We start from the raw sequence: 19,245 nt of genomic DNA, 5'->3' as shown, positions 1-19,245 counted from the left end.
CTGCACACGTGTAATCACCCTGGCGAGGTCCTCACCAGGGTCTGAACTCTCTCGACCTCCAGCACAGGCATCTCCCATTTGAGATGAAGGAGCAGCAGTAGTAGGCTGTTATCCCCCATGTGGTCCCACCACTAGTGTAGGGGCACGTGGCACCCAGCTACACACTGCTCAGAGACTTGTGCCCAAGTAGCCCCCATGACTCCAGCAGGGATTCGGGAAGTGTGGGAGGGCGGGCTCCTGGTTCCATGCCCGCCTCTGCCACTGACTCTCCATGTGACCTCGGGCAAGTCACCTTCCCCCTCGCAACCTCCCCCTGTCCCTTTAAGAGAAGCCTGCGCATGCGCACCGGCCCAAACAGACTGACGGGCCGCGAGCCATTACGAGCCCCCCAACCAGGCGTTGTTACCGCATGCGCAGTGTCCACCTGTGTACTCGCGCAGCTCTCAATCGGCGCTCACTGGAGCTTCGCGGCTACCGTCCCCGGAAGTGTCGTGAGGTCCCATCCGGTCCGACCCGGAGGCGGCTCCTCGGAGACTGTCCCTCCCCTCCGGGGAGAGGTGAGGGCTGCAGGCCCGGGGGCGGGAACGGGGATATGGGGGGAGGGGTGTTTATTTGGAGGCGGGGGCTGGGGGGCCCGGGGGGCTATGGGGGAGGGGGGACGTGGGGAGGGTTCTGGGGGGCGATGGGGAAGGTCTGGAGAGGATTGGGGGGAGGGGTCAGGGGGACATAGGGAAGGGGTCTGGGGGCGATGGGGAAGGGGAAGGGGAGGGGTCGGGGGACATAGGGGAGGGGTCTGGGGGGCGATGGGGGAGGTCTGGAGAGGATTGGGGGGAGGGGTCAGGGGGATGTAGGGGAGGGTTCTGGGGGCGATGGGGAAGGGGAGGGGTCGGGGGACATGGAGGGTTCTGGGGGGACATAGGGAAGGGGTCAGGGGGACATAGGGAAGGGGTCTGGGGGGCGATGAGGAAGGGGAGAGGTCGGGGGACATAGGGGAGGGTTCTGGGGGGTGATGGGAGAGGTCTGGGAAGGGGTCTGGTGATCCAGGGGTGCGCTAGGGAGGGACACATGGTCTCTGGAGGCGGGGGGTTGGGGAGCCCGCGGGGGAGAGATGAGCTGGAGAAGGGGCACAGGAGGCTCTGGGGAGCCAGGGGCTGATGGGGGAGGCAGCAACCAAGGAGTAGGACGGGGGCTGGAGTGGGGGACATAAGGGTGGAGCTGATTGAGTGGTAAAAGCATAAGAGGTGGGTCGGGATGAGAGGATGAAAGATGCAAGATGGCTTAAGAGAGTCAGTGGAAAGAGAGCCAGGAGATGGTGGAGGTAGAGCCAGGAGTCCTGGAGAGAAGATGACTTTGGGGAGCCAAGGGGGCTGGAGATAGGGGTTGAGGTGAGAGCTGGGGAGCCAGAAGATGATTGCAGGAGGGCAGCTGGAGCCATGGGACCAGGGGGTAAGCAGGGAAGTCAGGAAAGTACACCTCTACGCCGATATAACACTGTCCTTGGGAGCCAAAAAATCTTACTGCGTTATAGGTGAAACCACATTATATTGAACTTGCTTTGATCACTGGAGTGTGCAGCCCTGCCTCCCTGGAGCGCTGCTATACCGCGTTACATCCAAATTCGTGTTATATCACGGTAGAGGTATAATGAGAGGGTATCTGGAGCCAGGAAGTGGCAAAGGAAATGGAATGGCATGGGGGATAGCCAGGAGTTGTGGGAAGGAGGGATGGCTGTGTGGCTGGAGGAGCTGCAGCCAGCGGGTGTTGAGTGAGGAAACTGGGGGCAGGGATCTAGATGTTGTGATCCATGTTCTGTACATGGATGGATGTGTGGGGAGCAAGCTTGGGTTATTTCCATGTACGTAGGCTTGGGGTACTGGATGCCAACAGAGGGGTTATGTTATCTTTTTCTCTCTGGTTAGGCAAGTAGAACTTGTGTTAGCATGGGAGTGAGCCCAGCAGTGTCTCAGATGGGGGTTGTTAGGGATGGTGAAGTGTAAACTTTGAAAATTCAGAAGGCTTGGAGAATTTGTCCAAACTGAAATTCCCTTTGTTTAGGGCCCCTCAGCCCCCTAATTCATTTACAACCACTTCCAGCAACCCAAAATGTAGATACTCTGGTTTAAAGGTTCTGTATAAACAAAACAAAATTACCTGGAAAAACTAGCTTTGTGTTCCTGCTTTCCCTTCTGTTGCTGGTGTATTGGAAGCAGCATTTTGAATAGTCCTATTCAGTGTAGCTTCCTGTTTCGAGAAGAAAGCATGATATTTGAAATTATGTTGAACATTTCATTGATTCCATCTAAATGTTCAGTCAACTCAAGTTAAGCACCACTTCATGTACACCTGTTAGGGATAGAACAATTGACAATTACCTGTTCTGTTCATTCCCTCTGGGGCACCTGGCATTGGCCACTGTTGGAAGACAGGATACTGGGCTAGATGGACCTTTGGTTTGACCCAGTATGACTGTTCTTATGTTCATATGGTTATGAGGCCTTGTGCTGCAGTCAGGAGAGTATAGTGGTAAAATACATGTGCTACGGCTTACGGAGTGTGTGAGGGAAAACCTTGAAACCTTGCATGTTGTCTCATATTTCTTTATTGCTTTGGTTTTAGCAAAAATGGATTCTCCAGAAGTAACAGAGTTGCAGCAAGAAGTGGTGGAGGAGTTGGGGATCTCTATGGAAGAGCTCCAGCAATTCATTGATGAGGAGCTGGAGAAGTTTGAGTGTGTGAAGCAGCGGAAACAGCAGCTGGAAGAGCTGGAAAAGAGCGTGGAACGGAAAGAAGCAGAAGTTGCCTATGTCGACCAGCTCTTTGATGATGCTTCAAGGTGGGCACGCTTGCAGTGGCAGCTTTGTTTTGAACAGTGAGCTAGTGGAGATAGCAAGGAGCATGCTGGAACAAGGAATTGGGTCTCGGAGCTTGTCTGCACTACCCGCCGTATCGGCGTGCAGTGGTTGATCCAGCGGGGGTTGATTTATCGCGTCTAGTCTAGTCTAGATGCGATAAATCAACCACTGATGACTCTCCTGTCGACACTGGTACTCCACCAGAACCAGGAGCGCAAGCGAGTCAGTGGGAGAGCGTCTGCTGTCGACTTACCACAGTGAAGATACCGTGGTCAGTAAATCTAAGTACGTCAACTTCAGTAACGCTATTCGCATAGCTGAAGTGGTGTATCTTAGATCAACCCCACACAGTAGTGTAGACAAGCCCTCAGGTTCTATTTCCATCTCTACCACTGATTTTCAGTGTGATGTATGGGCAAGGTTTCGGGTCGTGTTCTTTAACTTTGTGTGGTTCGGTACCTGTTTGTGTGTATGTCGTGCAAAGCCACATTCTGTCGTGGCTTTGAGTCCTTCAGGTTAAAGTTTGTCCAACCCCTAATTATGGTTTGTTTACTGAGGTGAAGTCACAGTTCTGCTTAGTGCTAGTGATGGCGGCAACTGCTGAGTAACCCCTTAATGTAGCAGGTGCTGCTGTGCAAAACCTTCTCCTCCTTCTGGGAGGGGTGGGGTACAGCTGTACTCATCTTGGAGCTTTCTCTGTGCCCCTCTTTTCCCCCAATACGCTGCAGAGCCATTGGTAAATGCGAGATACTGGTAAAAGATCTCTACTCCAAGCTGGGCCTTCAGTATCGTGAGAGCAGCTCTGAAGATGAGGACTCAGCTTCCAAGCCCACGGAAGTGATCGAAATCCCAGATGAGGATGACGACGATGTTATGAGTATTGATTCGGGTTGGAAGCACAGTTCAGTGTTCCATGTGACATTGAGAAGTGGGTTGGTGAAGGGTGGGGGAGATGAAAATGTATCCCTGGAAAGAATACAAAGGGGAATGGGGAGTTGGTGAACGAGCGTCCTCAAGAATGGGCCGCTCTTCCTCAGGCTGTGGAGGACCAGATGGAGACTCCCATGGAGTCTGTGGGAAGTGTAATAAAGAGTGGTACTTGCAAAGTCAGTGCATTTGTTCCCTGAATTGAAAGGAGTTAAATTGGGAAGCTGTCAAATGACACTCCTCTCCCCATTCGCCTGCTGTCTCAGGAGTCGTGCAGATAAGCTGCATCCAGCACTCAACAGCCAGAAGGGCTAGTTAACCCATCCCAAAACACAGCTTTTTGGTGGGGAGGAAGGATGGTGAAACGGGAGGGGATCCTGGGGAATCCTCTCACCTCAAAAATGAGGCAAAATTTGGGTCATGGGCAGAGATCCTGAGCACTCACAGCTCCCACTGAAATCACTGGGTGTTGTACGTGCTCAAAATGTGGCCCTTAGTTATCCTGAGATTCTGTTTACAAGGGCTTCCTGTTTGAAGAGGGATGGCTTAATGGTATAAAGCCTCAAGTTTGTCCCTCCAGTCATTCTTAGGTATATAAAATGAGTTCCATTAAGATTACTGTGCATGTATTTCTTGGGAGAGTCCTTATAAGTAAAGACTCTGGATGACCTGCATAGATTTTAAACATTCCATAGCTCTTAAGAATTAAGGCCTGTCCAGGTATTCCACCCCTAAACTTTCCCTTGCCTGTTGAGCCCAACACCTGTGTGCCAATTATCCCTCTGTATTGGTGCCTTTCACCTCAGAGGTGGCTGCATTTCATGAGAACTGTGAAACTTGTCTTAAGTGGCCCACTCCAACGACCAATGTAAATCTTTGGGTTAACAGAGTGGATCTTCTAATAAATGTGTAAAAGAATGATACTCTAAATTGTATTTCTCCTTGGGAATGGATGTTTTCCTCTCCCCCCTTCCATTTGCTTTGGCGTCTTGGCAGGAGGAGGTTGTGGTCTGATTTAAACTCCTTTCCAGCATTAGTTCCAAGCTTCAAGTGCTTTTTCTGTTTTCTTTCATTTAAATATAGGTGATACAAGTAACCGAATCTCAAAGGATCAGACGCTGGTGAGTTGGAAAAGACTTGTGTTGTGATGCGCTCTTGTATTACAAATAGCGGTCAGGGTGCTGGTGTGCTAGGCGCTGTGCAAACATTAAAAAAGGTACTCCTTGCTCTGGAGAGCTGCCAAGCTTAAATTTTGTTGAGCTTCTTCATGCTTCCTTGACAAACTTGTAGGACAAACAAATCATGTTGAAGTTGCAACTCCTCAAAAAAACCTAATTTTATATTGAAAAGTGTTTTCATTTCTACCTCCTTCTTCCCTCCCTGTAGCTTCGAGAAGCCATGGCTGCGATGAGGAAGTCTGCCCAAGATGTTCAGAAATTTATGGAAGCTGTTAACAAAAAAACAAACACCCAGGACCTGCACAAAGGTGTGTTTGTATGTGAGGGAGTGAGAGGGCAGTTCCATTACTGGCTTAGCCAGGTGCCCGGGCTTTTTATCTCAACCAGAGACAGGTCACTGCTGTTCTGAGATAGAAAGTGATTGGGAGGATTGCAGTATTCCATCGCTAGGATGTTACAGAAAGAACATTGTCTCTTCTCCGCTACTTGTCTGCTTGAAGGAACTGTTGGGTGGTTTGTGTCCCAAGTTTAGGTTTTGTCTCTTGACAATCTTTTCCAAACCCTCATAGTAATAGCGACGCTTTCGTAACACTGTGTTTTTGTTAAAGGGCTTAGTTTGCACCTAGCCCTCAGGGTTAGCCCCCCAAACATCGCTGAGCTGGAGTGTGAGAACCTGAAAGTGAAACTAACTAGCTTAGGCTGAGTGAAATAGCATCAGGGATGGAAAGCTAGTGAGGTTTCTGGCTTGTCCAGCTCTAAGCTGAAGTGGTTTTTAGTTACATAGGTAAAAAGTTTGCTTTGAAAAATGATTTCTGATTTATCTTTTGTTCTCTCTGGGGCAGATGGGTTGTCCTCTCCACCGAGCTCTGTTGGCGTGTCCCAACAGGTGAGCTCTGCACTTGCTGGGGGTGACCTCAGCAATGACGGTGACCTGGTGGTTGGTATGCGTATCCTAGGCAAGAAGAGGACCAAGACATGGCACAAAGGAATTTTGATTGCAATCCAGGCAGTAGGTGAGTGAGGCCCACATTCTTGACTGTAAACTAGCCAGCCGTGTCTCGAGATGAATGCAACATGCTAAGCGTCATTGTGAATTTAGTGACCAACATGTGCCAGATTTGCAGTTTTCTGTGCGCAGAACAAGTACGGCAAGGGGAGTAGCAGTGCAGTTTACTGCCCTGTGGCATTGTCAGCTAGATTTAGATTTCCACATTATTTGACTTGCAGTGGCAACTACACTCCCATCTGGCCTGGCTTTGAACTTGCTACCTACAAGTTAGATGCTATCTTAAGGTTTTATGCTGCTGCATGTCACCATATCTGAGCTCTCCATATTCTTAAGGCCATCCTGTCTTTCCTTCAGATTAAGAGTTTCAGTGCATAGTCCTTTGCTCTCCTCATCAGCTATGGATCAGAGCTGCCTGTTTCGGGTGAAAATGAGTCTAAAGATCGGTGCCAGTCCACTGGTTATTTAATGTTTTCTTGTTGCTAATGCCTGAAGTTGAGGAGGGTGCCCGAACCTTCCATTTTAGCATAGCTTAGCTCAGGGTTGGTCAGACTCTGGAATCTTGTCTCTCTCAAGAACTTGTGTCCTTGAGACGGCAAAACGATGCTGTTAGGAACATAGGAATTACTGTACCAGACCAGAATAGTCATCCATCTATTCACGGGCCTTCAGTATTGTGAGAGCAGCTCTGAAGATGTGGACTCAGCTTCCAAGCCCACGGAAGTGATCGAAATCCCAGATGAGGATGACGACAATGTTGTGAGTATTGATTCGGGTTGGAAGCACAGTTCAGTGTTCGATGTGACATGAAGAAGTGGGTTGGTGAAGGGGAATGGGGGGTTGGTGAAGGGGCAACCTCAAGAATGGGCCACTCTTCCTCAGGCTGTGGAGGACCAGATGGAGACTCCCATGGAGTCTGTGGGAAGTGTAATAAAGAGTGGTTCAGAGGAAGGTGTAAGAAACCTTGCAGGAGGCAAATGTGGGATAATCCGTCCCCAGGAAAAGTTTCTTCCTGACCCCCATTGGAGGTTGTTCTATATTCTGAAGTAGAAGGGTTTATATTTTCCCCAAACGTCTGTTTAGTTTTTACTACTGGAACTGTTCTTGCAGTTCAGTTAACAGTAGTAATGGAATGACAGTGTGTGCTTGGATATTTGCAAAAGCACTTGGAGGTAACATGGGCTCTTTGTTTAAAACAGAGGAGTTTTGTCAAGATTTCCTGCATTCTAGTCCTAGTTTTATCACGGAGTGGATGGTGGGGCAAATCGTATCTCCTCACAGTTGTCGGCTTCCCCCCATGTAAAAGGGCATAATGCTTGTGTGTCTCACTGGGGTGCCAAAGTTGAATGTGCAGGTGCTTTCACATCACTGGATGAAAAGATGCTGGATAAGTGCAAAATATTCTAACTGGGAATGATAAATGACATAGTCTTGCTAGTAATCTTCTGAATTAAACTCCTCTTAAGTGTTTCTATCTTGGGTCATAGACTTGAGTGGATATTTTTGCCAAAAGATATGTTCTAGTTCAAAGGGTAATTAGTACAGGGAAGTCCTATGATTGTGTTTTATGCAGGAAGTCAGCCTGGATGATTGCAATGGTCGTTTCTGGCTTTATAATTTAATCTGAGGTTCTTTTTGGTAGTGGGATCTCAGTGTGAAGTGACGTGGTTCTCAATGACCATAGCCCTCTTTAAAATGCCTTTCAGGTGCTGGTAAGAAGTTCAAAGTGAAATTCGACAACAAAGGGAAGAGTTTGCTTTCTGGCAATCACATTGCGTATGACTATCATCCCTCTGCTGAGAAGCTCTATGTCGGAAGCCGGGTCGTGGCCAAATACAAGGATGGGAATCAAGTCTGGCTCTACGCTGGTATTGTGGCCGAAACACCGAACATGAAGAATAAACTGAGGTATAAAAAACCTCCTCCTCCATAGTGGTGGTCCCAGTCTTAGGGGCAGGTATATGTAGAATAGTAAGACTATAGGGGAAGTTGAGGCTGGGTCTCAGATTCTAAACCTTGTGAATTTGGGTGAACCAGTTCTTTAGTGAAGTGGGTTGGATCTTTGATGCTTAATAGCCTGAGAAGCGTTCCCATTCCATTAATCATACAGTCAGAATTCCTGTTGTGTGTGCAACTTTCTCCTGAGATAGTCAAATCACGCCTGCTAATGCCATAACTCTCCTGCTACAGGATCAAGGAGTTAGGGTATGTCTACACTGCAACAACAACAACAACAAAAAAGTGTGTTCTTAACTCAGGTTAGCTAACCCAGGTTAACTAGCAGTGAAGGCTTTGCTGTTCAGCTTTTAACTCAGGTTGGTTGCCAGAGTCTAACCCCATGCTCCCTGTAAACCTTAATTGGATCTGTTAAGATGAGTTGCTGTGTCTTCAGTGTTGTTTTTTAACCCAGGTTAGCTAACTCAAGTTAAGAACACACCTTTTTCCAGTGTAGACATGTACCCTTGGTCTCTGCACAGCCCAAAGCAACTGTTGCCCTAAAACACTATGATGAGAAATATAGGCCACAGAAGTATTAATGACCAGCAGCATTACCAGTATCCCTTCCCTTGAGAAGCCCTTAAGGAAAAGAGATTGTAGGGCCTAAAACAGGATACACAAATCTACATCTAACTAGGCAGGGTTCTTTCTTTCAAATATGGTTTAGGCTGAATCGTCCTTAGAGAAGATTAATAATCAAACATGACTCTGTCATAAATTCCTGATGGTGCAAAGCTGTGTGCAACAAATAGTTAACTATCTAAAATTAACTGCGTTCAGAGGCTATATTGCAAATACAACTTATTTTATAGGTGATCAGTGATCTCTTTGTAATATAACTTCAACTAGATGCTGTTGTCGTAAAACTGTTGTGTAGTGTTACTGTACACCATTAAATAGCTACCACGTTCCACTCTATAAATCCATAGCCCCTGTCCCCAGGAAAACGTGATTCTAGGGATTTGTTCCTGTTTGTTCTCTTCCCCTCCCCCCCCCAAGAGAAACTGTTTCTAACTGCCCCTCTGCTTATCTGAACTGCCTAGAAAATAAACTCCTCGCTCCTGGGTGTATGCTCCGGTTAGGGATGGGATGCCACTCGAAGGCCAACGATCTGTTGTGGAGCACACGCTCTGATGTCAGTGTTCCAAGGGTGCCAGCAGCAGAGGTGCTGCTAGGGGGTGCTTTTTGCCTCTGGGGAGTAAGCCCTGTCTGTGGGAACGGCTCTGACTGCGGCTTCTTCTGCTCTTGGCCCTTGTTTGGGGTAGAGAGCTTTGTACTGCCAAATGGGAGGGTGGATCCTCTCTCTGCCATGCTCACATCCAAGGCTGGGAAGAAATCCTGGCTGGGATCCCTGCCCTGCTGTTGCTCCTCACTGCTGGGGAATCTTTGGGGCCTCTCTGAAGGAAACGCTGCTTCTCCTTTCCTCACCCCCCCTGGAAGTGGGTGGAAGTATCGGCTAACTTTGATTGCAAGCTCTCTTGGGCAGGTGCCATCTCTTTGTTCTGTGTCTGTACAGTGCCTAGCCATGACTTGGGCTCTGAGGCACTATGGTAATACTAACAGGCTGTGGTGAGGTGTCTTCAGCTGCATTCATGAGCACTATTCTCATCATGAAAGGCAGCTTCATAGCTGTATTAAATACATGGCTCCTTTGCCACTCTTTTAATTCCAGGTTCCTGATCTTCTTCGATGATGGCTATGCGTCTTACGTCACTCAGTCGGAGCTATACCCGATCTGCAGGCCACGTGAGTTCTCTGTTTGCACGCTCCTGTGCTTTGCTAGGGCTCTAGCTGGGTTCTGTCCTAGCATTGGAATTAAACGCGTTGCCTGGAAAGATTTGCTGTGCACGAGAAGCTGCAGAGCGTAACAATCAAACTATTACTAGGGCTGTCAAGCGATTAAAAAAATTTATCTTGCTTCATCACACCGTTAAACAATAATAGAATACCATTTATTTAAATATTTTTGGATGTTTTCTACCTTTTCAAATATATTGATTTCAGTTACAACACAGAATACAAAATGTACAGGGCTCACTTTATATTTTTTTTATTACAAGTATTTGCATTGCAGTAATTGCTCTATTATGATCGCTCATTGTCTTTTTAGACTGTCTTTGTTGTCTTGTCTGTTTAACGTAAAATCCATCTGGAATATCACCAGAGAGGCTGCAGAGAAGGTCTTTGAAAAAGCCGTCTCTCCTTTTTTTCTTTCCTAATAGTAAAGAAGACCTGGGAAGACATAGAAGACGTTTCCTGTCGTGATTTCATAGAGGAATACATCAGTGCCTACCCAAACCGTCCCATGGTATTGCTGAAGAGTGGCCAGCTGATTAAAACAGAATGGGAAGGGACCTGGTGGAAGTCCAGAGTGGAGGAAGTGGATGGCAGTCTGGTCAAAATCCTCTTCCTGGTATGACAGCATCCCCTACCCCTGGAACAGGGGAAGCTTGGGTTTATTTTGTTGAGATATTTCCAACCTGGAGCTGAGGACTTCCCTTCTCCAGTAGGTCAGGCCAGACAAAATGAGCTTCCTTGCCATAGAAAGTGAATTAAAAGCTGTATTGGCTACTGACCACAGTTAGAAATGGGATGCAGGATTAAATGGGCCTCAGCTCTGATCCAGGCTGGCAGTTCCTCCATTCTGCCTGGAACATGGTCCGATAGCTCTAGGTTGACTTGGAGATGCCACCTGAGAGACTTTTGTTAAAATAAGTGCGGGTCAAATTTTCCAAAGCACCTAAGTTGCGTTTTCAAAAATGACTTTGGCTCTTAGGTCACGTAGATGCTCCCAAAAATATCTCATTTTTAGGCTCAGTATAGCAGAGATGTGTGTGTTCAAATTGAAATAGATAACACCGGTTTTGTTTCTTATTTAATGGTCTACGGGAAGTTTTTTGTTTTGGCTGCTTTCTGACTGTAAACTCCTCCCAGCCCCGGCTTGAATCCAAACATGAGCACTATGCTAGTGTGAGAAAACTGGTGTGAAACTGACCAGAAGCTTAAGTGATAGTCTTGCTGTCCTAGTACAGAAAGTAAACACTACTGTTCCCCACCCCTCCCTCTGCTTAACTCCCATCTCTGATGTCCTGTCTCTTTCCATGCTTATCTAGGCCTTGTGTGGCCTTCATGGTATGTGAAATCCTGATGATGAACACTAACCAATTTATCCTTCAACCACCTTTTAAGGCAACAAAGTATTATTCTTGGAACTGAGACACAGGGAAATGACTTGCTCAGCATCCCCCAAGGAGCTGGTGCAGAGCTGGAAACAGAATCTAGGTCTCCTGAGTACCAATCCAGTGCCTTACCTGCAAGGCCATCATTTAAATGAAAATGCCTACTCCTCCCCTTCAGCATGCAATCCTTACTCCCCCCCCTTACTGTATCTTTTGCCAACTTTGCCATCTTCTACCTTTCCTTTGCACGAGTCTCCCTCCCTTGCTTGCTGTAAAAAGTTCACCCTCTCTGTTCTGTATTGTACATGCAGTGCCTCTAGGGCGCAAGCTCCTCTGCACGCTTTTGACACACTTGTCCTGTTGTGTGATTCAGAGCACACTTAGTGCTCTATGATTTTTAAATTCTGAGTTTTAATACACTGTGGAAATTGTGTAACATTAATGCACTTTTGTAGGTATACTTCAAATCGTGTCATCACCCTAAACACACACACTTGTCTTGAATCTCAGACAGATGCTGTGAGTGTTACAATATTCTCTCTGCCGCAGGATGACAAACGCTGTGAATGGATTTACCGCGGTTCCACGCGTCTGGAGCCTATGTTCAGCATGAAAACCTCCACAGCCTCCACTCTGGAAAAGAAACAAGGAGGGCAGATGAGGACTCGTCCCAATGTTGGTATGTCACTCCCCCAAGTGTCTGTCTCAGGGCATGAACCTAAACTGCTTTCTCAGGCAGGACTGCTATGGAAGCATTGACCAAATCAGAGCTACAAGATTGGCCCATCATTCACTAGTTTAAAGCCTTGGCAAGGAAATCAGTTGCATTAAGAGTCTAGTCTGTTGGAGATAATTGGCAACACCGGTGTCTTGCAGCACTAGAAAATGGGATTGTTGCTGTCTTAACTTTGCTAATGGGGACTTAACCTTTCTTGAGTCTACACATCTCCCACTAGCTGCAACGTTGCTATTTGCTAGATGTTCAGTGCTGTGGTTGTCCGTCTGAAGTCTTTCCAAAGAATAGATTTGATTCTTGAACAATCTGTTGTTCAGAATTCAATTACATATTTTTCTGTGAGCAGTAACTGGAATCTACCAATATCATGTAGTTCAGGGGTAGGCAACCTATGGCACACGTGCCGAAGGTGGCACTTGAGCTGATTTTCAGTGGCACTGACGCTGCCTGGGTCCTGGCCACTGGTCCAGGGGCTCTGCATTTTAATTTAATTTTAAATGAAGCTTCTTAAAATATTTTAAAAACCTTATTTACTTTACATACGACAATAGTTTAGTTATACATTATAGACGTATAGAAAGAGACCGTCTAAAAACATTAAAATGTATTACTGGCACGTGAAACCTTAAATTAGAGTGAATAAATGAAGACTCGGCACCCTACTTCTGAAAGGTTGCCGACCCCTGATGATGTTAGTTAATTCACAAATCTTTGGCTGAAGTAGAGATTCTCTCTTCCACCAGGTGCTGTGAGGAGCAAAGGGCCTGTAGTACAGTACACACAAGATTTAACAGGAACCAGCACCCAGTTTAAACCTATAGAACAAATCCAAGCAATGTCTATAGCTGCACCGTCTGTTTCCCCACAGCCAGCTGAGATGGAGTAAGTATCTTATTAATTCTCTGCTTTCCCTCTCTGCTGCACCAAATAGCTCCAGCTCTTAGTTGTTCCTGGCTCCATCCCTTCTTGTGGGAAGGAGACTTCTGGTGTGGGTTTCTTCCATCACTTGACTTATTTCTTGGTTGCACAATTGTTTTAATTCCAATGTGGGGAGGCTGATAGATGAGTATCTTGGGGCGGGGAGGCTGACACCACAGTACCCATTGAGCAAACCTTCTTGTCCTTATTCAATCCTAATGCTTCACACTTGATGTATTTCCAAGTTACAAAGTTTGTTGCTTCTCTGAATTACTCCCTCATGTCACGATCCAGGCATTGGCCCCCTGCTGCTTTGCATTCCTCAACTTGGACTGACGGGCTCATGGACCTCACTGACTTGCAAGGCACTGAGAATTCAGAATCATTGGTTGGTCTTGATGGTCATGGACCAGACCTGATCAGGCCAATCGCCAACAAAATCCAACACGCACTTTTCGCTGCAAGAGGCACGAGTTGGACGCTGTCAGAGGCACATCCTAGTGCCGGAGGAGGACTTGACAAAGGAGAGAAGCAGCATTGCAATGGAGATTGTGGGTTGGAGAATGCAAGATTTCCTGAACATGTGTGTTGGGACTTCAAGATAAACTTCCTCGGAGAAAAAGATACTGTCCCTGTTCACTTTTGTCACCACTGTGGATTTCCCATCAGAATTTATGGACGCATGATACCCTGCCTACATGTCTTCTGCTGTGACTGTGCCACTTTGCATGGGGAAAAGGGAGATAAGAAGTGCCCAAGTTGTAGTGAACCAGTGCAGCAAGTTGAGCGTTATACACGAGATTCTTTCCAGACGTAGCAGCATGCAAGTAACACAGTCTGTGCCACTGCCTGCAGCCCCCAATGCCAGTGTAATACAAATCCTTCTGCCCTGAACATAGGGGCCAACTAGTGAATCCACACCACTCTAACCCTAACGCTTTCCCAAGGCTTGTGAATCCAAGCTGTAGTTTCATTCTTCCTCTTTTCACAGCCAAGGCGAGAGTCCTACTCCCAAGTGGTGTCCTCTCCACCTTGAAAAACGCAGAGTTTGGCTTCTCATTCTCCGGTCCCAGGGCCACATCCTCAGAACGAGATCAGGACTTCTTTGCTGCCATTAAAGTAGCTCCAACTGAGGAGGCTGCAGGAATGATAAACAGCAGCACCACCCGTAGACTGATAGAAGTCTATTACGCTAAACTGCAGGATAAAGACTCCCTCTCGCTGTCCGATCTGCACTCTTCTGTTATAAAACAGTCATTGCAGTGGCTGCAAGACACTCTGGGATCTTAAATCTTTTTTTATTTTTATTTATTTATTTTTAAAGATCCTGTCTTTAAAGCACATAGTTGCAGATAAGTGGCTCGGACTACAGCTGTTGTTCTAAGCCCCTTTGCCTTTCGTGTGGCAAACTGCTGCAAAGACGATAGCTTCTAGTATAAATTAAACACAGACTCCGTACTTCGAGTATCACTGCTGCTCAAAGGGACGTGGTTGGGTTAAAAATCCTACTCATAAAGAGTTTTAAGATTATGATTAAGATTATTAAAACTGAAAAAAAAAAAGGCATCTTTGCTGTGGTGTCTTGTGTACTCCTAGTTCACTGACGTTGCCTGGTCTTATTTTGATTTCTAGTTTTACACTTTCAGGTTCTTGTGCAATGCCACAGTGTTGGGATTGCAAGTGCTGCAGGGTAACAGTCTCTTCTTCAAGCCGTTTTCCCCTGGATTTATGTGTTCACAAACATTTCTCTTGGTCCTGGATTTTGGAACTTGTTTTATATAAATGTAGCCCCGCTGCTCCCTTCCCCCGCCCCCAATCTTTGATATACAATGGTTGGTTTCATGTGTGGTGTGTTCCATCAGTCGGTGTGTAATTTGGATTGGAAACTACCATCATCTCTACAAAGAATGAGACTTAATTGCGCTCTTCTGAGCGCCCGGCATCTTCTGGTACAGATGTTCTACTTCACTCAGCAGTTGGGCTTCCCTTTTGTAATTGAGTCACACAGCTCAGTCTAGGGAGGAGACCTATATTCCCCTCACTCTTGCTGCTAGCTAAGATGGTAAAGAGAGCATTACAACTAGGCCACTTTTTAATTTCTCACTGATGCTGAAAAGTGCCACCAATACAGATCCCAAGGGTTCTGCTTTGTTTCTGCCAGCCCAGGGATCTTTAGCTGTCCAGGTTTCTCCGAAATTAGTGTAATATTCTCAAGCACCCACCCCACTCCCCAGAAATCCCCTGTATGCCAACAGCATTTCTAAAATGTAGTTTTTATATTCAACCTGGGATTCCTATAGTGTACATATCCTATTGGGTTGAATGGATTATATCATCACACAGAAAATCTTTGCTTGAGTTTGTTTCTGGCAGGCAGCAGGGGGCTGAGCTGTGCCGTGGAGTGAGCAGGATCACGAATTTTCATAGTGTTTTAGGTGCTGAGTTCTGTTTTAACCCCTGCCACTCGTGAGCATCTGGCCTTGAAATCGTGCATCATTCTTCTTCCTTTGTATAGAAGCCCCGAAAGTCAGCTGGCTCAGTCCAGAAAGCAAGTGGCTAAGAAAAGCACGTCCTTCCGTCCTGGCTCTGTGGGGTCTGGGCACTCTTCGCCTGCTTCTCCTGTCCTAAGTGAAACTCCTCCTATGGGAAAAGCTGCAGTGAACCAGCAGTATCGGTAAGCGAGCTCTAGTCTGGTTTGCCTTTAACATGCATGCTGCAGAATCCCTAGGCTTGTGCATATTTTACACAGGACTGCTATTTCGTGCAGCACCTAGTGCAGGGGTGGCCAACCTGAGCCTGAGGAGGAGCCAGAATTTACCAATGTACATTGCCAAAGAGCCACAGTAATACGTCAGCTCCCCCACACCCTCCCAATCACTTGTTTCATGGCGTGCAGGAGGCTCTGGAGGGGGAGGAGCAAGGGCACAGCAGGCTCAGGGGAGGAGGTAGGAAGGGGGGGAATAGGGGCAGGGCCTGAGACCGAGCAGTGAGCGCCCCCCCGGGCACATTGGAAAGTTGGCACCTGTAGCTCCGGCCCCGGAGTCTGTTTCTATACAAGAAGCCGCGTACACCGGCCCCCCACTAGAAGGCGGGAATCGGTATCCATGCATGGGACCGCGTTAACGCAGGGACTGCGTTACCATGACTACCGGTGTAAATATTTACATTTGGGAGCCATGGCAGTGACCACGTTCTGAAAGAATCCGCAGTACATAGGCGCACGTTGTAGCGAGGGTCTGTTGCATTAACTTCTGGAGAGCCGCATGTGGCTCCATTGGCCACCCCTAGCCCAGTATGTTAGGCTCCTGATCCATGCCCATGGCTCTTAAGTGCTGTGGTAATCCTAATAATGAAAAGCCCTGATCGCTCTTCACGATGGTGCAGGTGGACTAGGCAGCTCCCAGTATAGAGTTGAAAATCTTGTTCATCCTCAGCCACCATAGGGTCATCCCCATATTCCCTGTGGCTTTTTGCTCAGTGTAGTCAGGGGTGCTTCCCTTGTGAGCCTGTCTGACGGTGTCTCCGAGGAGGGCTTCGTGTGCCAAATCAAGCTGTTGGTGTTGCTTTTCTCCAGGAGAAGGATCCTTACTGTATCTTATTTGCTGTCCCTCTCTCCCTAGTGGAAGCTATTCCAGTGGCCAGCCAGGCAGCAGTGCAGTGCAGCCATTCCACGGCATGATGGACCGGGTGCCCAATGAGCCCTCATACCGGGCCCCGATGGAGAAGCTTTTTTACCTGCCTCACGTCTGCAGCTACGCCTGCCTGTCACGGGTCCGCCCCATCCGGAGTGACCAGTACCGCAGCAAGAACCCCCTCCTCATCCCACTTCTCTACGACTTCCGGCGCATGACTGCCCGCCGCCGCGTCAACCGCAAGATGGGCTTCCACGTCATCTACAAGACGCCGTGCGGGCTGTGCCTGCGCACCATGCAGGAGATCGAGCGCTACATCTTCGAGACGGACTGCGACTTCCTCTTCCTGGAGATGTTCTGCCTAGACCCCTACGTGCTGGTGGACCGCAAGTTCCAGCCCTACAAGCCCTTCTACTACATTGCAGACATCACCAAAGGCAAGGAGGACGTGCCGCTGTCCTGTGTCAACGAGATAGACACCACCCCTCCTCCGCAGGTGGCGTATAGCAAGGAGCGCATCCCAGGGAAAGGAGTCTACATCAACACCAGCTGGGAGTTCCTCGTGGGCTGTGACTGTAAAGATGGTTGCAGAGACAAGTAGGTGACTCTGTATGCAATTCTTCACGTCTCTGGGCCACACACTGAGAAAAGGCTCTGCAAATAGGCCTTGCTTCGTGGCCTGAATGTTACCAGCTCCTGCCTTGGTTACACGTAGTATGTGGGTGGTGGTAAGGAGGCAAATCTCAGAGGCTCCCTATGGAGAACACCGATCCCAATTCTAGGGTACTTGGCTTGAGCCTCCAGCGAACTGCAGCAGCAGAGGGGATGCTTTATATATAAGAGAAGTGTGGCAGTAGCACTGCTGTCGGAAGGTTGAGGCTTAAGTTACTGTTTCTCAGCCGATTCCCGAGTACTCTAAAATCCACCTCTTTCTTCCGATTCTCAGAAATGGTTTCCCCTTGTGCGAGTGCAGGTTAGGGTTGGAGACCGCTTGAGTGCGGGGTTCCCACGATCCAGCCCACGATAGCATTTTGTTTGTTCTCTTTTCTTTTGCGTGTACCAAAGTCTCAGATTATGGCTCTGATCTCACTGCCTCAGGATTGCTCCTGGCTAGCATCCTGCATCCACTGCTCCTTGGGGAAGCAGCGTTAAATGTTTGGGGTAAACGGTGGCTCTGCAGTGTGGCTCAAGTCATCTGTGCATGTGCGGCAGGACAGGAGCTCTGTTGCAAGCCAATGTTTGACGGTAACCTGCCATCAGAGTAGGTGGGGTGGGGGGGGGCTGAGGCACCATTTACCGAGAGTCCCAAATGTTCAGCCCCCCTCACGTGTATGTGACTTGAAAGTTGTGACTTCTCTCGCAAAACTGGTGTAAAATCAATCTTTGGGGGGGGATTTGTGACTTCAGATCGAAATGTGCCTGCCACCAGCTGACAGTCCAAGCGACAGGCTGCACCCCCGGTGGGCAGATCAACTCCAATTCTGGCTACCAGCACAAGAGGCTGGAGGAGTGCCTTCCCACAGGGTGAGTAGAGTGGCACTGTGCTTTCGTTACGCTGGATTTCTGAGACCAGTACGGTTGCTCGAGCTAGGTGCACCCATCGGAACTCCTGGGTTCTGTTCCTGGCTCTTCTGCTAACTCCTGGCATTTGACAAGACATGTCTGACTCTCATCACTGTAGTCATCAAGTACCTCACAATTTTAATGTAGTTATTCTCAACAAAAAAACCCCCAACCCCACAAGCAGGGCATGACATCATTCCTATTTTACAGATGGGGAAACCGAGGCACTGGCTTACATGATTTTCACCTAATCTCACAAGAAATTTGTGATGAAACAGGGAATTGAAGCTGGGTCTCCCGAGTCCCAGACTAGTGTCATAACCAGTGCACCATCCTGCCCGCAAGAAACTTCCCTATAGTGCAACTCTTCCTGTCATGTGTTGTTGCAAAACGAACTTCGCCGTAAAGCACTTTGAGCACCTCTGATTAGACTGTACAAGCCCAAGGTATTGCTACAGCTCCACGGCAAATTGGTCCTAGACACGGCATGAGGGAGGGGTTCAGCATCTTTGGCAGGATATTCTGTAACCTGCTCAGATTCATTGCAGAGCTGAATGTGGTGAATGCAATCAATGCATTAGCTGTCGGTCACATTTCTAAATGCTCTAAGGGAAGGCACTCGGGTACCATGGTGACGGGCACAGTAGAACAATTGCTAAATTGTAGTGGACCGACAAGTCAACGGCAGTTAAGGTTTATTTTTTATAGTAATGCTGTCCCTGAATTCTCAACCTATTTATTGGTATTAGTAACACAAATGCTTTGGAGAAAGCAGGGGGCTTCTGCACCAAAGTAATTTATGCATTATTTCATTCTACAGCGGTTCAGCCTTATTCTGGGGGGTGTCTCAAATCCCCCAGTATGTCACTAGAAATCACTCACATCTTATGGCAAGCGATTTACTTTCAGAGACAGGGTTATGTCTGGACTTCTGTCCACCTCTACCTCTAATAGGGATAGGTCCAGTGCTCTTCAGCTGTGAATGGGGGAGGGATAGCTCAGTGGTTTGAACATTGGCTTGCTAAACCCAGGGTTGTGAATTCAATCCTTGAGGGGGCCATTTAGGGGTCTGGGGCAAAAATCTGTCTGAGGATTGGTCCTGCTTTGAGCAGGGGGTTGGACTAGATACCTCCTGAGGTCCCTTCCAACCCTGATATTCTAAAACTGTCCTCAGCGGGTTTTTAATTGGTTTCTGTAACAAGCGTGACCAATGCTATGTGCCCTCTACAGCTGAAAGCTGGGATTTCCCCACTTGT

General features: G+C 47.8%; 1 protein-coding gene across 6 annotated transcripts in view; it reads left to right on the top strand.

Moving 5' to 3' along the window:
- Positions 1 to 453: 453 nt before the first annotated feature.
- The window catches only part of SETDB1 (SET domain bifurcated histone lysine methyltransferase 1), a 30,885-nt gene continuing 12,093 nt past the window's right edge, over positions 454 to 19,245 (top strand). Inside the window, exons 1-14 of one of the 6 annotated variants that reach the window (XM_050930625.1) lie at positions 454 to 557; positions 2,617 to 2,833; positions 3,581 to 3,753; positions 4,863 to 4,900; positions 5,166 to 5,265; positions 5,800 to 5,970; positions 7,670 to 7,871; positions 9,634 to 9,707; positions 10,184 to 10,374; positions 11,690 to 11,819; positions 12,620 to 12,758; positions 15,310 to 15,468; positions 16,415 to 17,023; positions 17,834 to 17,950. In XM_050930625.1, the coding sequence (XP_050786582.1) occupies positions 2,622 to 2,833; positions 3,581 to 3,753; positions 4,863 to 4,900; positions 5,166 to 5,265; positions 5,800 to 5,970; positions 7,670 to 7,871; positions 9,634 to 9,707; positions 10,184 to 10,374; positions 11,690 to 11,819; positions 12,620 to 12,758; positions 15,310 to 15,468; positions 16,415 to 17,023; positions 17,834 to 17,950 (2,315 nt within the window). In that variant the 5' untranslated portion in view covers positions 454 to 557; positions 2,617 to 2,621. Of the gene's footprint in view, positions 558 to 991; positions 1,447 to 2,608; positions 2,834 to 3,580; positions 3,754 to 4,862; positions 4,901 to 5,165; positions 5,266 to 5,799; positions 5,971 to 7,669; positions 7,872 to 9,633; positions 9,708 to 10,183; positions 10,375 to 11,689; positions 11,820 to 12,619; positions 12,759 to 13,088; positions 14,593 to 15,309; positions 15,469 to 16,414; positions 17,024 to 17,833; positions 17,951 to 19,245 lie in introns of those variants that run through there. The other 5 variants (XM_050930628.1, XM_050930624.1, XM_050930626.1 and 2 more) reach the window with 5 other exon arrangements.

The sequence above is a fragment of the Gopherus flavomarginatus genome, chromosome 20, assembly GCF_025201925.1.
Source record: "Gopherus flavomarginatus isolate rGopFla2 chromosome 20, rGopFla2.mat.asm, whole genome shotgun sequence".
Lineage (NCBI taxonomy): Eukaryota > Metazoa > Chordata > Testudines > Testudinidae > Gopherus > Gopherus flavomarginatus.
This window is presented reverse-complemented; position numbering and strand designations above follow the sequence as displayed.